Here is a 14,063-nt window from a genome sequence, read left to right as displayed (position 1 = left end):
ATTCGTGAGATTTGTGATTTGGTTGTTGGAGGTGGTGTGATTTATGAGATTTGTGATTTGGTTGTTGGAGGTGGTGTGATTTATGAGATTTGTGATTTGGTTGTTGGAGGTGGTGTGATTCATGAGATTTGTGATTTGGTTGTTGGAGGTGGTGTGATTCGTGAGATCTGTGGTTTGGTTGTTGGAGGTGATATGATTCATGAGATGTGTTATTTGGTTGTTGAAGGTGGTGTGATCTGTGAGATTTGTGGTTTGGTTGTTGGAGGTGGTGTGATCTGTGAGATTTGTGATTTGTTGGTGGTGGTGTGCTCTGTGAGATTTGTGATTTGGTGTTGGAGGTGTTGTGCTCTGAGTCATGTGATTTGGTGTTGGAGGTGGTGTGCTCTGAGTTATGTGATTTGGTGTTGGAGGTGGTGTGATCTGTGAGATTTGTGGTTTGGTGTTGGAGGTGGTGTGCTCTGAGTTATATGATTTGGTGTTGGAGGTGGTATGCTCTGTGAGATTTGTGATTTGGTGTTGGAGGTGGTGTGCTCTGAGTTATATGATTTGGTGTTGGAGGTGGTGTGATCTGTGAGATTTGTGATTTGGTGTTGGAGGTGGTGTGATCTGTGAGATTTGTGATTTGGTGTTGGAGGTGGTGTGCTCTGAGTTATATGATTTGGTGTTGGAGGTGGTGGTGTGCTCCGTGAGGCTTGCAGGTGTTCTTTGGTTGTCTGAGGTGTCCTTTGTGAGGGGAGCTCAACGGCTTGCAGTGTTCAGTGGTTGACATTTAGATGTGTAGGGAACCCAAGGGCAGAACACTATATTATGGGGAATTTTTGACGAAGGAAAAAGGGATAATTTTTCTCTTTAACACTGTAGTGCTTCCTGCTTTCCTTTTTGTTACAAAATCATGTGTGTTGGTTATTAATTGCTCATTCCTGATGCTATGTTAACATAGCTGTCATGGGAGTGCACTCGTCGGGAATGCACTCATCACGAGTGCTCTGTGTGCGTTCAGACTCACTAACAGTAACTACTGCCGACAGAGTTGTTTAACCTGCAGCTCAGATTATTCTTTTTTCATTGGAATGAATAGCAAATTACTTTAGAAATTCCTTGTCTCTTTTTACCAGGAAGTCTTTATGTAAATGGCTATCATTTTGTGCTCTGGAAAGTCTGAGGCTGCTTGTGTTTTCTTTGCATGACAGGAGCTCTGCAGGAGTCCGCAGGTCACCCAGAGCAGGACGGGGAGGAGCTGAGCCGGACCCTCCACCTGGAGGAGGTGGTGCAGGAGGCCGCGGGCGAGTGGCAGACCCTCACCCATGTCTTCTGACGTGAGTCGGAAGTACACCTTTAAGAATGTTTCTGAAGTTACATTTTGTGAATAGCAAAGCACTTGAAATCTCTGTTTTAAAACTTCAAGTGTTAAAAATGTTACCACAATAGTTTTTTAGCTATAAAGTTATCTAAAGAATCATTGTCTTTCAGAGACTCATAGGAAAAAAACTGGGAAAAGTGTCACCGCGTTGTTCTCTTCTGTCTACAAATCACTGAACTCAGGTACTACGGCAGGCAGTTTCCTCCTTGGTCTCCTCCGTGGCTAGTGCGTCTAGTTCACAAAGCAATTAACTGGGTCTTACTATCATTGTGGTGTGATTTCTTTGTATTAGCAAAGACGAAAAAGCTAACATGGAAAAAGTACGTCAGATTTCCCTTCATGCTTCCGGTTATAAGAAGCATAGCTTGAAAGCAAGTTTAAGATTGGGGCATGAAGTTCAGAAAAAAAATGTTACAACACACAGGGAAGTTTTTTCCACTCTTTTCTCTGTGATTTTGAAAATTAGTCAAAATGGACTCTTTTTAGTCTACCATAAGTTAATATAACTGATACCTTGAGAGATGGCTGGACCAATTCTCTCTCCATGACAAATGTTTAATCATTAGTTACAAGAATGCAGTGTCTGGGGGGCGCCAACACGGGGACTCAAGTAAACCTGACCCACCAATAAGGATTCAGCTGTCCACACGGGCTGGTGACACACTTACCGCTTCAATCTGTGTTCAGGTCCAGGGTTAGATAATTGCAGAAGCACAAGCCATACATCGCAGGTAGGAAACCACAGAACGGTCTGCAAGGAGCAAGCAACCGTGGCCCTGTCTACCCCAGCAAATAAGAAGTATATCTGTAGCTTGAGGCCAAGAATCCGTAAAAACCCCATAACTTTCTCTTCGTGCATAAACAGATGTATTTTTGATTTCAGGGAATTATTTAGTATCGTCAATGGTGCCACATTAAACGTGTCCCAAACCAAATCCCACCCGTGCCGGGCAGAGTGCGTGCACGCCATTCCTACAGCATTCCAAAGATGGAAGGTTCTTTACTTCATGTTAATTTTTCCTTTGAAATTATTTATATGTTCTATATATAAATACATATGTACATAGACAGATATATGGGCCTCTGTGTGGCTGAACAGTATATTTTGTAAATACAAGTACTAGTCCTAATTGCAGAAAGAGCGTCTGAGTTTCACCTCCCCACAAGCACTTCAGATCAGTATTGTATTCATTTTATTAATAAATGGATATCTTTTTCATTGTAATATAAAGCTGGGTTTTATTTTTTTTCCTGAAAAATAATTGCCTTTATTTTCTCTCATTGCCTCCTTGGTTTCAGAAGAGAGTAGTTTTATTATAAATATTGTATGGACTTTGTATATTAAGAGAGGAGCTCATTTCAGATTCCTAAAGAAACAGACATTTTACTGTTATTTTGAAAGGGCATCTTTTGATTTTGTTGTTGTTGTTCACTTTCGGCATATGTATATAAGTAATATTGATGGTGATATGAAAACTTTTGTTATGTGAAAATATTTAAGTCAGAAAATTGTTAAATAATATTACTTCTTTTCCAAACTGCTTTGTGTATTGTATATTTTTTTAAGAAAAAGAAAAGCCTTATTTGACTTATTCTTGTGATACTGGACTTCTTACCAAGCCCGAGGTTTCCTTCCTTGAATGTCAGCGTGTAAACCTGACGCATATTAGAATAATTGTAATTGTGCTAGAGTTTTAAAGGTTCTGCTTTTAATGCACTTTTTATTTTATAATTTTGTATTGAAATATTTTAGAAATGTTGATTAATTTTGGTGAACGAATATCCCCAAAGTTGAAATTATTGGAATTTTAAACTTTTGTTCTTGCTCGGTTATTTATTTTGATTTTAGCATTAAATGTCATCTCAGGACATCTCTAAAAGGGGTTGTTTAATTCCTAATTGTATAGAAAGCTAGTTTGGTGAACTGTATTGGTCAATTGACTGTTTAAGGCCTTAACAGGTGAATCTAGAGCCTACTTTTATTTTGGTTAAAGAAAAAGAAAATATCAGTAATTCAATTTTGTGTCTTTTCTCCATTTATTAGCAGTCAAACACAAGACATTTTATGTATTATTTTGATTTACTTCCTAATTATAAAAAGCTGCTTTTTTGCAGAACATTCCTTGAAAATATAAGGTTTTGAAAAGACATCATTTTACTTGAATCTTTGTGGGGTACAGGTTGATCTTTATATTTTACTTGTTGTTTTAAAAATTCTAGAAAAGAGATTTCTAGCCTCATGTATAACCAGGGTTTTGAGGATAAAGACTGTATTTTTAGAACTATCTCATCATAGCATATCTGCTTTGGAATAATTATAAATAAAAGATGAAGTTAGGAAATGTGATTAATTTTTTTTTTGTTTGAAAATAAGATTAAATAGTTTGGCATGTAAATTAATTTCAAGTTCAGATTTTTAAGAGAAAACTTTAGTGGTATTTTCCTTTACCTCTGTGAAGTTCAGAGGCGTCTACCCCTGCAGTGTCCACTGGAAAGCCTTCAGACTTTAAAAATCAGGGCATGGCTCCGCGACAGCGAGTCGTGGGCGTCAGCACAGTGCCCCGTGCATGTGCCAGAACTGTTCCTGTTCCCTTCATCTGCTGCTGTTTTCAACAGCACCCAGTCACTGAGGAGCCTTTTGAAAGTTCCTAAGTGTTTTGATCCCACTTGTGTGCTCAAGTAACCATGGAGCACTGGAGCTGAAAGAATGAACTGCCCGTGCAAAGATACCAAGCGTGAAGCTGGGGTGCAGGTACGAGGAAGCAGGAGGCATGTAGCATGTGTGGAGTCCCACCTGCTAGATAATGCCCGAGCAGCTGCGTTTCCATAGAATGGCAATAGATGAAAATGAGGAAATGTTTTCAAACATGCAGATTCAAATGCTACCCCACCCCATCAAGCTCTGCTTTTGCCCCTTTTAAAAACTTGAGGCGCTTAGAAAGTATCTAAATAGAAGAAATCCTACGACCCGACATCTGCCAGCTTGCAGCCAGGCCAGTGGGAGGCTCATCAAACGCTGCTCTCCTCTCCCTGACAATGTTCTGCTGGTGGGACATGAAACCTCTGTGCTTGTCTGGCACTTAACTAGGGGATGTTTCCTTCGTGCATATTTTCTACTCCCCCATTGTAATGTTTTAAGGAAACTTGAATTTTGAAATTATAGCTAGTGTTCTGTGTCTTCCTTTGAACTCTTATATCACATTTATTACAAGAGACGCATGTGTTAGCACAGGTACAAGATTTTTAAAAGAAGTGGATTTCTGTTCTTGCTGTGGGTTTTCCTCATTTTAGAAGAATATTTTAACTCGTTAAGATACACTTTTTAACATGAAATGACCACACAGATTTATGTTTGGAAATATTCAAGATAAAATAGTTTGGCATGTAAATCAATTTCAAGATTTATGTACATAAGATTTTTTCAGGAAATAGATAAGATATATAGAACTCCTTTTAGTATATATTAAGGCTATCTCATTCCCACTTGTTACATTTTTTTCTGAAGCTTATTTCAAGATTAATACCATGCCCTTCCCTCACTAAAAAAAGTTAATCCAAGGGTTGATCATTGCGAATTTATCCCTTTTCCAAGACCTACTGCATAGGAAGTAAGTGAGGCAGAGATGAGATTATGCAACGGATACTTCTGACGGACGAGTTCTCTTTGTGTCACCTAATCTGTGTTCACGTAACTTAGGCACTTTGGATTTTTTAGAATATAATTTCAAAAGGCCTGTACCCATAACCCAATTTAATGTCGTATCTCTACCTGGGGCCTCTACGTCTTTCCCGTATGCTAATGAAAGACCCTATGCCGAAGGCCGCTGAGCTGCCATCTTCACTGTGGAGAAAGTGGGAACCACGGAGCTCTCCATGGGTCGGACGCCCACACATTCCTAGCAGAGGCATGTTCTCTGTCGTGGTGTGGCTCGCCAGCGACACGTCCTGTTTGGCGGCCGGCCCTGTCCGAGCGGACCCCCTCCTCAGACTCCCCCTCCTACACAGAGGTATCGTGGCAGTTCTTTCTGTGGATGGCTGACAACTCAGGCACTAAAAACTGAAGATTGGCATGAATGGCAGGAGCAATAGGCAGTCAGAAGAGATTTTTCTATTTAATCTTTTACGCGTAACACTTTTTACAGCATGAAGACTTTTGTATTCAATCAAGATTTGTATCATAATTGACAAATTCTAAAGTGACATAGGGATTCGTTCTTGATTCACCACTAAAGAAAATTTTAAAGTTAATTTTTTTATTTACAGAAGAATTCTCTTTTTATCTTCACAATTGTTTCATGGTCTATTTATACATTGGATGATATTTATTTAATCCAGTTTTGTATTAGAAATGGATAGTGATGCCAGAAGCCACTGTGCTGGCTTTAAAAATAATAAAAATAGCTTTTGTATTATTTTGAAACTCCTGTATATTTACTTCTTTGAGTTTTGCATGAGTTATCACTGTTGAAAGGTGGACACTTCCTCTAGGTCCCGTTTGCCATGGCTTAACACAATAGAGCAATGCTGAATTGGCAACATATTCAAGCCCAGGGCATTTAAATCCTGGAGGATGTCCCAGGTTCTTGCTCTCTGCTTTCTCTCTTGTTTGAAAGGTATTAAAGAGTGACTTGAAATGCAGTGCACATCCATCATAATATCAGTGTCTGTTTATGAGAGATACCAGATTCTGGACTTCCCAGAAGCACCCATGGAGTTATTGTGTATCATCGGGCTCTTTGTAAAGATATATTCATCTAGTTTACTATGCCTTACATTTCCAGACTGTTAGAGAAGTTTGTAATTGAGAGTCATCATCCTGTTGAAACAACACATTACACTATATGTTTTCCTGGATCACCTTATTCCTGGCACTGAGTAGGGACTCCAGATATTTTTGGACTGAAAAAATTAAAGTGATGTTGACTTCCTGAATGTGGCTGAGATGGGATGGTAAGAAATAGCTTTACTGTTCCTTTTGCTTGCTTGTGTGTTTGTAGGAGGCATATTGCTCTGACAGTTTTTGAAATAGAGTGGGTGAGGGAAGAGCTTTTTTTTGTTGTTTTTTAACAAAACTATGAAATTATAAAAAGTGTATTCCCACTCTGATGGATTGTCTCAACTATTGGCAGTGCTTTTCCAGGTGAATTTTACCCGGAGGCTGGACTCCCTGTGATAGCGAATAGAATGCTGTCCCTTCAGCACAGGCAGAGGCTTGTACCTGCAAGTGTGCTGTGCGCTCCCCGCGCCACGAGGCAGGCGTGCGTGCAGGCGTCCACTGGCCCACTTTGCGTCGCGCTTCAGGGCTGGGACCTCGGATGTTCAGACAAATGCTGACCTTCTTGCTACTACCGTTACTGTGAGTAAAATCCCCTTTGTCACCCGGGAGCCCACGTCTTCTGCCAGCAGCCAGGAGGCTGGCAGGCTGTCCTGAAAGGAAAGTGGGGAGAACCTGGGATGACTCTGTGGCCAGCCCTAGCTCAGCTTAGGATACGCATGGAAGTTGTTAAAATAAATGTTACTGATTATGCCATACCACCCACAGTGCTGCCCCCATCATTGAGGACCTTCTCTTGTGACCTGGCACCTTTAAACCATTCAATCCCTTAAGGCCCTACAGAAAAAATGACAGATGACAGTGCACACCCACGGAGACGCCTCACACGCCCCTTCTACCAATGAACGGATGCTTCCCCAGTGTTATTATCCTGGGCCAATGAAGAGAGTTTTACGTTACTATTTTAGAAATTAGAACGAAGAGGTCATTGGTTACCTTGGTAACCAAGCTCTATAAGAAAGAAATTCTGTATTTAACATGAGATGGCTCACTTAATGTTATCTCAGCCAATTTTTTAGTAGTTCTGGGTAGAGATGGACAACAGCTGGCCATCTGCCTTGAGATGCTCCTTTTATTTTTGAGGCAGGGTCTCACTTTGTCACCCAGGCGGGAGTGCAGATCATGGCTCACTGCAGCCCCGACCTCCTGACTTCAGCGATCCTCCCACCTCAGCCTGCCGAGTAGCTGGGACTACCGGTGCACACCCCACACCCGCTAATTTTCTTTTTTTTTTTTTTTTTTTTTTGAGACGGAGTCTCGCTCTGTCACCCAGGCTGGAGTGCAGTGGCCAGATCTCAGCTCACTGCAAGCTCCGCCTCCCGGGTTCCCGCCATTCTCCTGCCTCAGCCTCCCGAGTAGCTGGGACCACAGGCGCCGCCACCTCGCCCGGCTAATTTTTTGTGTTTTTAGTAGAGACGGGGTTTCGCCGTGTTAGCCAGGATGGTCTCAATCTCCTGACCTAGTGATCCGCCCGTCTCGGCCTCCCAAAGTGCTGGGATTACAGGCTTGAGCCACCGCGCCCGGCCTAATTTTCATTATTTTGTTAGAGACAGGGTCTTGCTGTGTTAGCCAGGCTGGTCTCAATGTTGTGGCTTCAAGTGATCTCCCCGCCTTGGCCTCCTGAGCAGCTGAAAGTATGCGTGGGAGCCACTGCCCCTGGCTCAAGATACTCTTCACCATGTACATTTTCTAGTTACCTTTCAATCATGTTTCTCAACTTTAGTAATGCTAAATCTTTCTCAACTTTAGTAACGCTAAGTCTTTCTCTAGTAATGCTAAGTCTTTGTCCTTTCTTTTCTGTTTTTATTTTTTTTCTTTTTGAGACAGAGTCTTGCTCTGTTGCCCAGGCTGGAGTGCAATGGCGTCATCTCAGCTCACTGCAAACTCCGCTTCCCGGGTTCAAGTGATTCTCCTGCCTCAGCCTCCTGAACAGCTGGGATTACAGGTACGCATCATTGTACCCGGTTAATTTTTATATTTTTAATAGAGACGGGGTTTCACCATGTTGGCCAGGCTGATCTTGAACTTCTGACCTCAGGTAATCTGCCCATTTCAGCCTCCCAAAGTGCTGGGATTACAGGCGTGAGCCACCGTGCTCAGCCTTCTTTTTTTTTTTTTTTTTTTTTTTTTTTTTAGCAGTTTCAAGCTTACAGAAAAGCTGTAAGGCAAGAACTGAGAGCTCTCCATGTGCAGGCCTCCATAGACCCCACTCACGTGCCGCCCATATCTGAGTGACAGTGTCTTCCTAGCACACTACACTTGCCATAGTCTGGTATTGCTTATAGCTCTGACGTTTGCTTGCCACGGTACAGAGGAAACTGTCTCCCAGGAGACCTGAAAGCTGCCCAACCTGTGTGGCAGGGGCATGATCTTAAGGGCTTTTGCCGCAACCTGTGGTAAGGCAGGCAGGCAGGCCGCTGACCCCTGGTGAGCTAATAGCCTGGCCACCACATTGGAAGGTAGATTCCGACTCAGGGTCATCTCTGTCAGTTTTCACATGAACTTAAATCAGAAGCAGGAACTTGGCTGAGAGGTGGAGTGGCCCTGGCCGGTGCTGGAGGTAGTGGAAGGAGTCACTGTTTTATGGATGCCCTGGAGTCTTGACTTCAGGAGCTTGTAAGATTCTGGAGCTGGATGAACGAGCCATTTCCTGGTGGTGGGAAGTCGAGGTAAGGGGCTGTAGGAGGAGCAGCCCTGGCCTGCCTCATTGAGACGAGGTTGGAGTTTCCTAGAATGTGGATGAGAGTGCTGGTTGAAATTAGGCTGTTTCTAAAAAAACCAGACCACTCATTTTCCTTCTACGGCAGGTGCGGTCACAGGAAGTTGCTCCGGCGTCTTTTGCTGGAGTGAGCTGTAGGGTTAACACAGCTGTAGGCTGGTTAACACAGTCTCGCCTGTGCTGTTGGGTCGACTTTGCCTTCATATCACATCATTTAGGATTTCAGTGACTACTGTTTACAATAGAGGAATCACAATAGAGAAATAAGCCAACGTGCTTCACTTCATATTGTCTTTTTTTTTGGGAAAGAGGCAAGAGTACTGCAGAGTCTTGGATTTAATTATAACGTTGTGCCAAATGGTGGCTTAGAAAATATTTGTTGTTGCATGAGGGAAAATATATTTCTGTTATAGATGGAACTGTGTCCTCCCAAAATGTGTGTTTTGAAGCTCTCCCAAGGCAACTGTGTTTGGAGACAGGGGCTTTAGGGAGGGAATTCAGGTTGGAGATAGGAGCTTTAAGGAGGGAATCAGGTTAAATGAGGTCATAAGACCAGGGCTCTTATCCAGTAAGACTGGTGTCCTTAGATGAGAAAGAGACACCTGAGGCCACTCTCTCTCCAGGTGAGGATGCAGCAAGAAGGCAGCCGTCTGCAAAGCAAAGGAGAGAGGCCTCACCAGAAACTGACACCTTGATCTTGGACTTGCAGCCTCTAGAACTGAGAAAGTAACTGTCTGTTGTTTAAGCCACCCAGTTTGTAGCATTCTCTTGTGGCTTCCTAAGCAGACTAACAAACAAACACCCAACATGAACTGATGGCTTCGCTCTCTTCTGTAAAAATTGCTATGAGAGAACTTTTCACTCACTGTTTTACAGTTTCTCTGTCAGTCCCTGGTTCTTTCTTCTCACATAGTCCCAATTCCAATTTATAGTTCATGGCCCAGGCAGAGTCATTCACCACGGTGTCTCCTGGGCTAAACCAGCACCTGCTCTGCTCACTTCTTGACTGGCTCCTCATCGTCAGCCCTCTGTAGAGATCTCATTTCCTTCATGCCAGGTACTTCACGCTCCAAGCTCAGAGACTGTTCTATCAATTTCATTCACGTTCTCCGCCCCTACAGTTGGGCAGGCCAGCACTGAATGGCAGGGTGTGGCCGTGCAGATGGAAGCGTGATCACTATGGCTTTCTATGTTCAGTTCCACAGACCCTCATGGCTCCTCTAGCCTCTACTGACCGTGGTCCTGGCAGCCTGTGCAGGCCATGGGGAAGGTCCTGACAGCCTGCGCGGGTGGTGGGGAAGGGTGTCTGCGTCCATGAGGCTGGGGCTCCAGCAGCTCCTCCTCTTGGCTCTCAGCCTAGTGAGTTAATTTCCAGTCACCTTCAGGAGAAAGTAGGCGGGCCGCTTCAGGGAAGTGTTCAGTGAGCTCACAAGCTCCCTGGCTCAGTTCCTATCTTGCTGTGTTTTATTTTAAAATACTCAACCAAGTATTGTACTGTCATGGTGAAAGCTAGCTTACGATGTACCCTTGGTTTGTCTTTTAATGCATTTTCCATGTATGTTACATTAAGATAGACTTGCCAATGAAAAGAATATAGTTTTTAAAATGTAATTATCTTTGCATGATTTTCCAAATTCCTCAGTTGGAAGGGATCTGGGCAGAGAAGTGTACCGGTGGACGTGGGCTTTCTGTCTGCCGTGCCTGCCAGGCGAGCTCAGGCGGCCATGCCTCCAGCCTCGGCAGTTTTTCCTGCTATTGCAGTGAATGCAGTCCTATTCCCAAGCTTCTCACACTTGCTCGTCATGATGGAGTCTGAGGCTGTCTGACCCCCGGGAAACAGGAGCATGTAATCCTACCCTCAATCAGCATGGAAGTTCCCCTCCGTAAATGTCACAAATGCAGAGCATTTCTCACAGCTGCTGCTGAGACATAGAAGGGAACTGGGGGTTCCATTAAAGGCAAAACAAAGGCTGGGTGCGGTGGCTCATGCCTGTAATCCTAGCACTTTGGGAGGCTGAGGTGGGCAGATCCACTTGAGGTCAGGATGTGACTAGCCTGGGCAACATGGCGAGATCCTGTCTCTACAAAAAATACAAAAATTAGCTGGGCGTGGTAGTGCACACCTGTAGTCCCAGCAACATGGGAGGCTTTGGCAGGAGGATAGCTTGAGCCTGGGGGGTTGAGGCTGCAGTAAGCCAAGACTGCACCACTGTGCTCCAACCTGGGTGACAAAGTAAGATCCTGTCTCAAAAAAAAAAAAAGAAAAAGAAAAAACGAAAGAGACTTTCATCTGTCTTTTTGAAGAAAAATTCTCGTAACCAAAGGCAACTATAAGTAAAACATCGCTTCACGCTCTTTCATGCTTTCAGAGAAAAAGGTGGCAAGGGGAAATCGTCCAAGACTCCCGGGTTCACATCTGCAGGGTGTGTGCACTAGCAAGACGGCAGAACACAGAGGGACTTGGAAGCTTGTCTTCAGAGACACTAAGTATTTTTTTCCTGGTGAGAATCGGTGCCCTACCACTACCTCTGTTCCACTTTCTTCAGTAGCCATGGACCCTCTGATGAGGACACCCCCTCCAACAGGCACCGCCAGGCCGCCCTGCCTCGAGCCCCAGAGGCACCGAGTCACATCAGCTCTGCAGCTCTGCAGACCTGGCTCTCGCTTGATGTGGGCCTGCGTGCTCCAGCCCAGAACACAAAAGAAGACACCCATGCAAATACCATTAAAAGTTTATTGTTTTATTTCAATTTCAGGAACAGTGTACACTTTCCGTTCAGCCATCGTCACAGCACGTGCTGTTTGGGTGCGGCCACGTATGGATGGCAGAGCCGACCTCAGCTCAGCGACGCAGAGTGCGTCTGCTGAAAAATGTGGGGGTTTGTGTCTGGAGTTTTGTTCTTTGTAACCCTCTCATCTTCGAGGCTATATATTAATAGACATGATATTAAGCCCACACGAAACATTCAGAATTAGAGTGGGATTAAGAAGACGCGTTTTGGCATCACGTTGACTACTCCTCATCTTCGTCCTCGGGGAGGGTGATGCCAGCGTGGGGCTCTTTGGAAGGCCTATCACGGGTGCGCTAAAATCAAAAGGTGGGTCAGTAGGTTAGGGAGGGAGGAGCAAAAGGAGATGTCAGCAGGTGTTAGGAAGGATGTGGTCAGAAGAGCTCTTCTCTGTCTCCACGGGGCCGTCCGCTCAGCCCGTGTGTCTCGGTGAGTAATTCGGGAGCAGGTGCACGCCTGTGCCTACTCGCTACGACGCGTCTTCTGGGAGGAGGTGGATGAGCCGGTTATCTTCTCAGGGAGGGTTAGTGCTGGCCACTGTGCACTGCCGCTGCCTGCACGCCCGGTCACAGCCAGTGTCTAAGGGTGACTGGCGCGGCTGCGAGGCTGTCCAGAGGACTCCTACCCTTCTGCTCTGAGTGCGTAAGTCTTCCTGGACTCTCCGGCTGTGGGCTCTGGTTTGGAAACGAGGTTGTTCGTAGAGGCTGCTCTGGGGCCACCATGCAGGGCAACAGTGACGTCCAGAGGCCGCCTGCTTGACATCTCCATCACCAAATCTCCAGGAAGACCCTGTTGCCTGTGTGAGGCCATTGCCCAGCCCACATTTGCCTCCTTTTCCTCCCTCTGCCACACGCAAATTCAGCTAATTGGGGTGTGTGGGCAGCCACGACCTGGGGGCATGCCCCGCTCTCTGTGCTGCCCCACGTTGGACTCTTAACAGCTGCCCAGCCCGCATGTCACATACCAAAAGCTCCCACATGCAGTAAGCCACTCCTTGACTGTCTAATCCTGTTAGGAAAAATGAAGTCTACTTTAGGAGGTGAGAGAAGGACAGAAAAAAAAAAACAAAGGAAGCTTGGATGTCAACAGTCCTCTCTGCCACCCACGTCCTCTGTCTCTGCAGCTGTGTGCCTCCATCGCAGTGCCCAGCAAAAGCGCAAGGGTGTCACCATCACGGCGAAAAGAAAGTCCAAGGGTGGAGGGATGAACGTGGAGGGACGTCTGTGCACCTGGCCCCCTGAAGACCCACGAGCGTCTGGGGGCACACTGTGGGGTAAGGAATGTGACCTTCACACAGAAAGTGACAGTTTGAACTGTTTTCTGTTTTCATTTGCTTCATTTAACTGTTGGCCAGAAATTGCCGGTAGGCTGCCGTGTGCCTGACCCTAGGACGTGCACAACTCCACAGGCATTAGGGGAGAGGTCATCTGCTCTAACTAGGTAATGGGGGCAAATGGGATTAAAGTTTTAAGGCAGTTATATTAAGAAGCTGAGGACAGGATTCCGGAACCAGGTGGGTTTTCAGCGTCTAGCCATGGGTGATCCGGAGCGACTATCTCTTCCTCCCTGAAAAGCAAGAAAGAGGAGTTAGGACGAGCACGCTGCGGAGTCCTCCCACACCAGCATCCCTCTGCTGTGGTCCCAGGTGGGTGCTGAGCCCCTGGGTGTCTCTCTCATCTGCTAACAGAAATGGCACCAGGGAGTTAGTCTTTTCCTTCCTTTTCTCCCGACCTCCCTCAGCAAATGCTAATTGCATTTTCAGTTCTGTGGGAAAGATTCTCTGGAATGTGATTCCCAGGCCCCAGGGAGTGGTGCCTGGCGTAACCACCCTTCGGCGTCACAGCGCTGCTCTTCCGTGGGTGAAAGTGGAACCGCTCATTGCTTTGCTTTGAAGGAGCACTTGGTCTCTTCAGCCAGAGATTCCAGAGCGGCTGGGGGGACTGCCAACCACAACAGGAGCAAGTTCCGTTTCAGAGGGACCCTAGCACACCCCTTGCTGCACACACCAGAAAAGAGCAAAGCCACATGTCCGTCCCTGGGGACGTCCCTCCTGTGTGCCATCTCATCTGCCACACCAGACAACTCAAATGCACAGGGAGCTTTGTCTGCAAACTTTGAAGGGGTCTTAAAGTCATGCATTTACATGTTTGGGGGACAAATAATTTCGACGCTTAAGAAAGAGTTGGCAGCTCACTGAAATGGTACACAGGTGTGCCGTGGCCCACGGTGTGGAGGTAGCCAGGCGTGGGCATCCCTCTAGAAGGAGGCGCGCGTTGGTCACACACAACGTCATTTAGATTGACAAAGCAGAACGGCACTTTTTCTGCATTGAAATTTTTTTTTTTTTTTTTTTTTTTTTGA

General features: G+C 45.3%; 2 protein-coding genes and 1 long non-coding RNA gene across 14 annotated transcripts in view; 2 read left to right on the top strand and 1 right to left on the bottom strand.

Annotated features, from left to right (window-relative positions):
* The window catches only part of ZNF236 (zinc finger protein 236), a 151,760-nt gene extending 145,980 nt beyond the window's left edge, over positions 1-5,780 (top strand). For 8 of the 9 annotated variants that reach the window (XM_045378098.3, XM_074022201.1, XM_045378094.3 and 5 more), the window contains one exon: positions 1,191-5,780. In XM_045378098.3, coding sequence (XP_045234033.2) covers positions 1,191-1,315 — 125 coding nt within the window. In that variant the 3' untranslated portion in view covers positions 1,316-5,780. The remainder of the gene's footprint in view (positions 1-1,190) is intronic. The other variant, XR_012427043.1, reaches the window with a different exon arrangement.
* A 2,241-nt stretch (positions 5,781-8,021) lies between these two features.
* LOC141409007 (uncharacterized) lies at positions 8,022-11,366 on the top strand. Its single transcript, XR_012427046.1, has 2 exons — positions 8,022-8,139; positions 11,283-11,366. It is a non-coding gene; the product is annotated as an uncharacterized lncRNA (long non-coding RNA).
* Positions 11,367-11,633: 267 nt separating this feature from the next.
* MBP (myelin basic protein) overlaps positions 11,634-14,063 on the bottom strand; it is a 152,906-nt gene continuing 150,476 nt past the window's right edge. For all 4 annotated transcript variants that reach the window (XM_005586396.4, XM_005586397.4, XM_015439600.3 and 1 more), the window contains one exon: positions 11,634-13,268. In XM_005586396.4, coding sequence (XP_005586453.1) covers positions 13,224-13,268 — 45 coding nt within the window. In that variant the 3' untranslated portion in view covers positions 11,634-13,223. The remainder of the gene's footprint in view (positions 13,269-14,063) is intronic.

This window comes from Macaca fascicularis, chromosome 18 (assembly GCF_037993035.2).
Source record: "Macaca fascicularis isolate 582-1 chromosome 18, T2T-MFA8v1.1".
In the NCBI taxonomy this organism is placed as follows: Eukaryota; Metazoa; Chordata; class Mammalia; order Primates; family Cercopithecidae; genus Macaca; species Macaca fascicularis.
The sequence above is the reverse complement of the archived record's forward strand: the minus strand, read 5'-3'. Positions and strand labels throughout refer to the sequence as shown.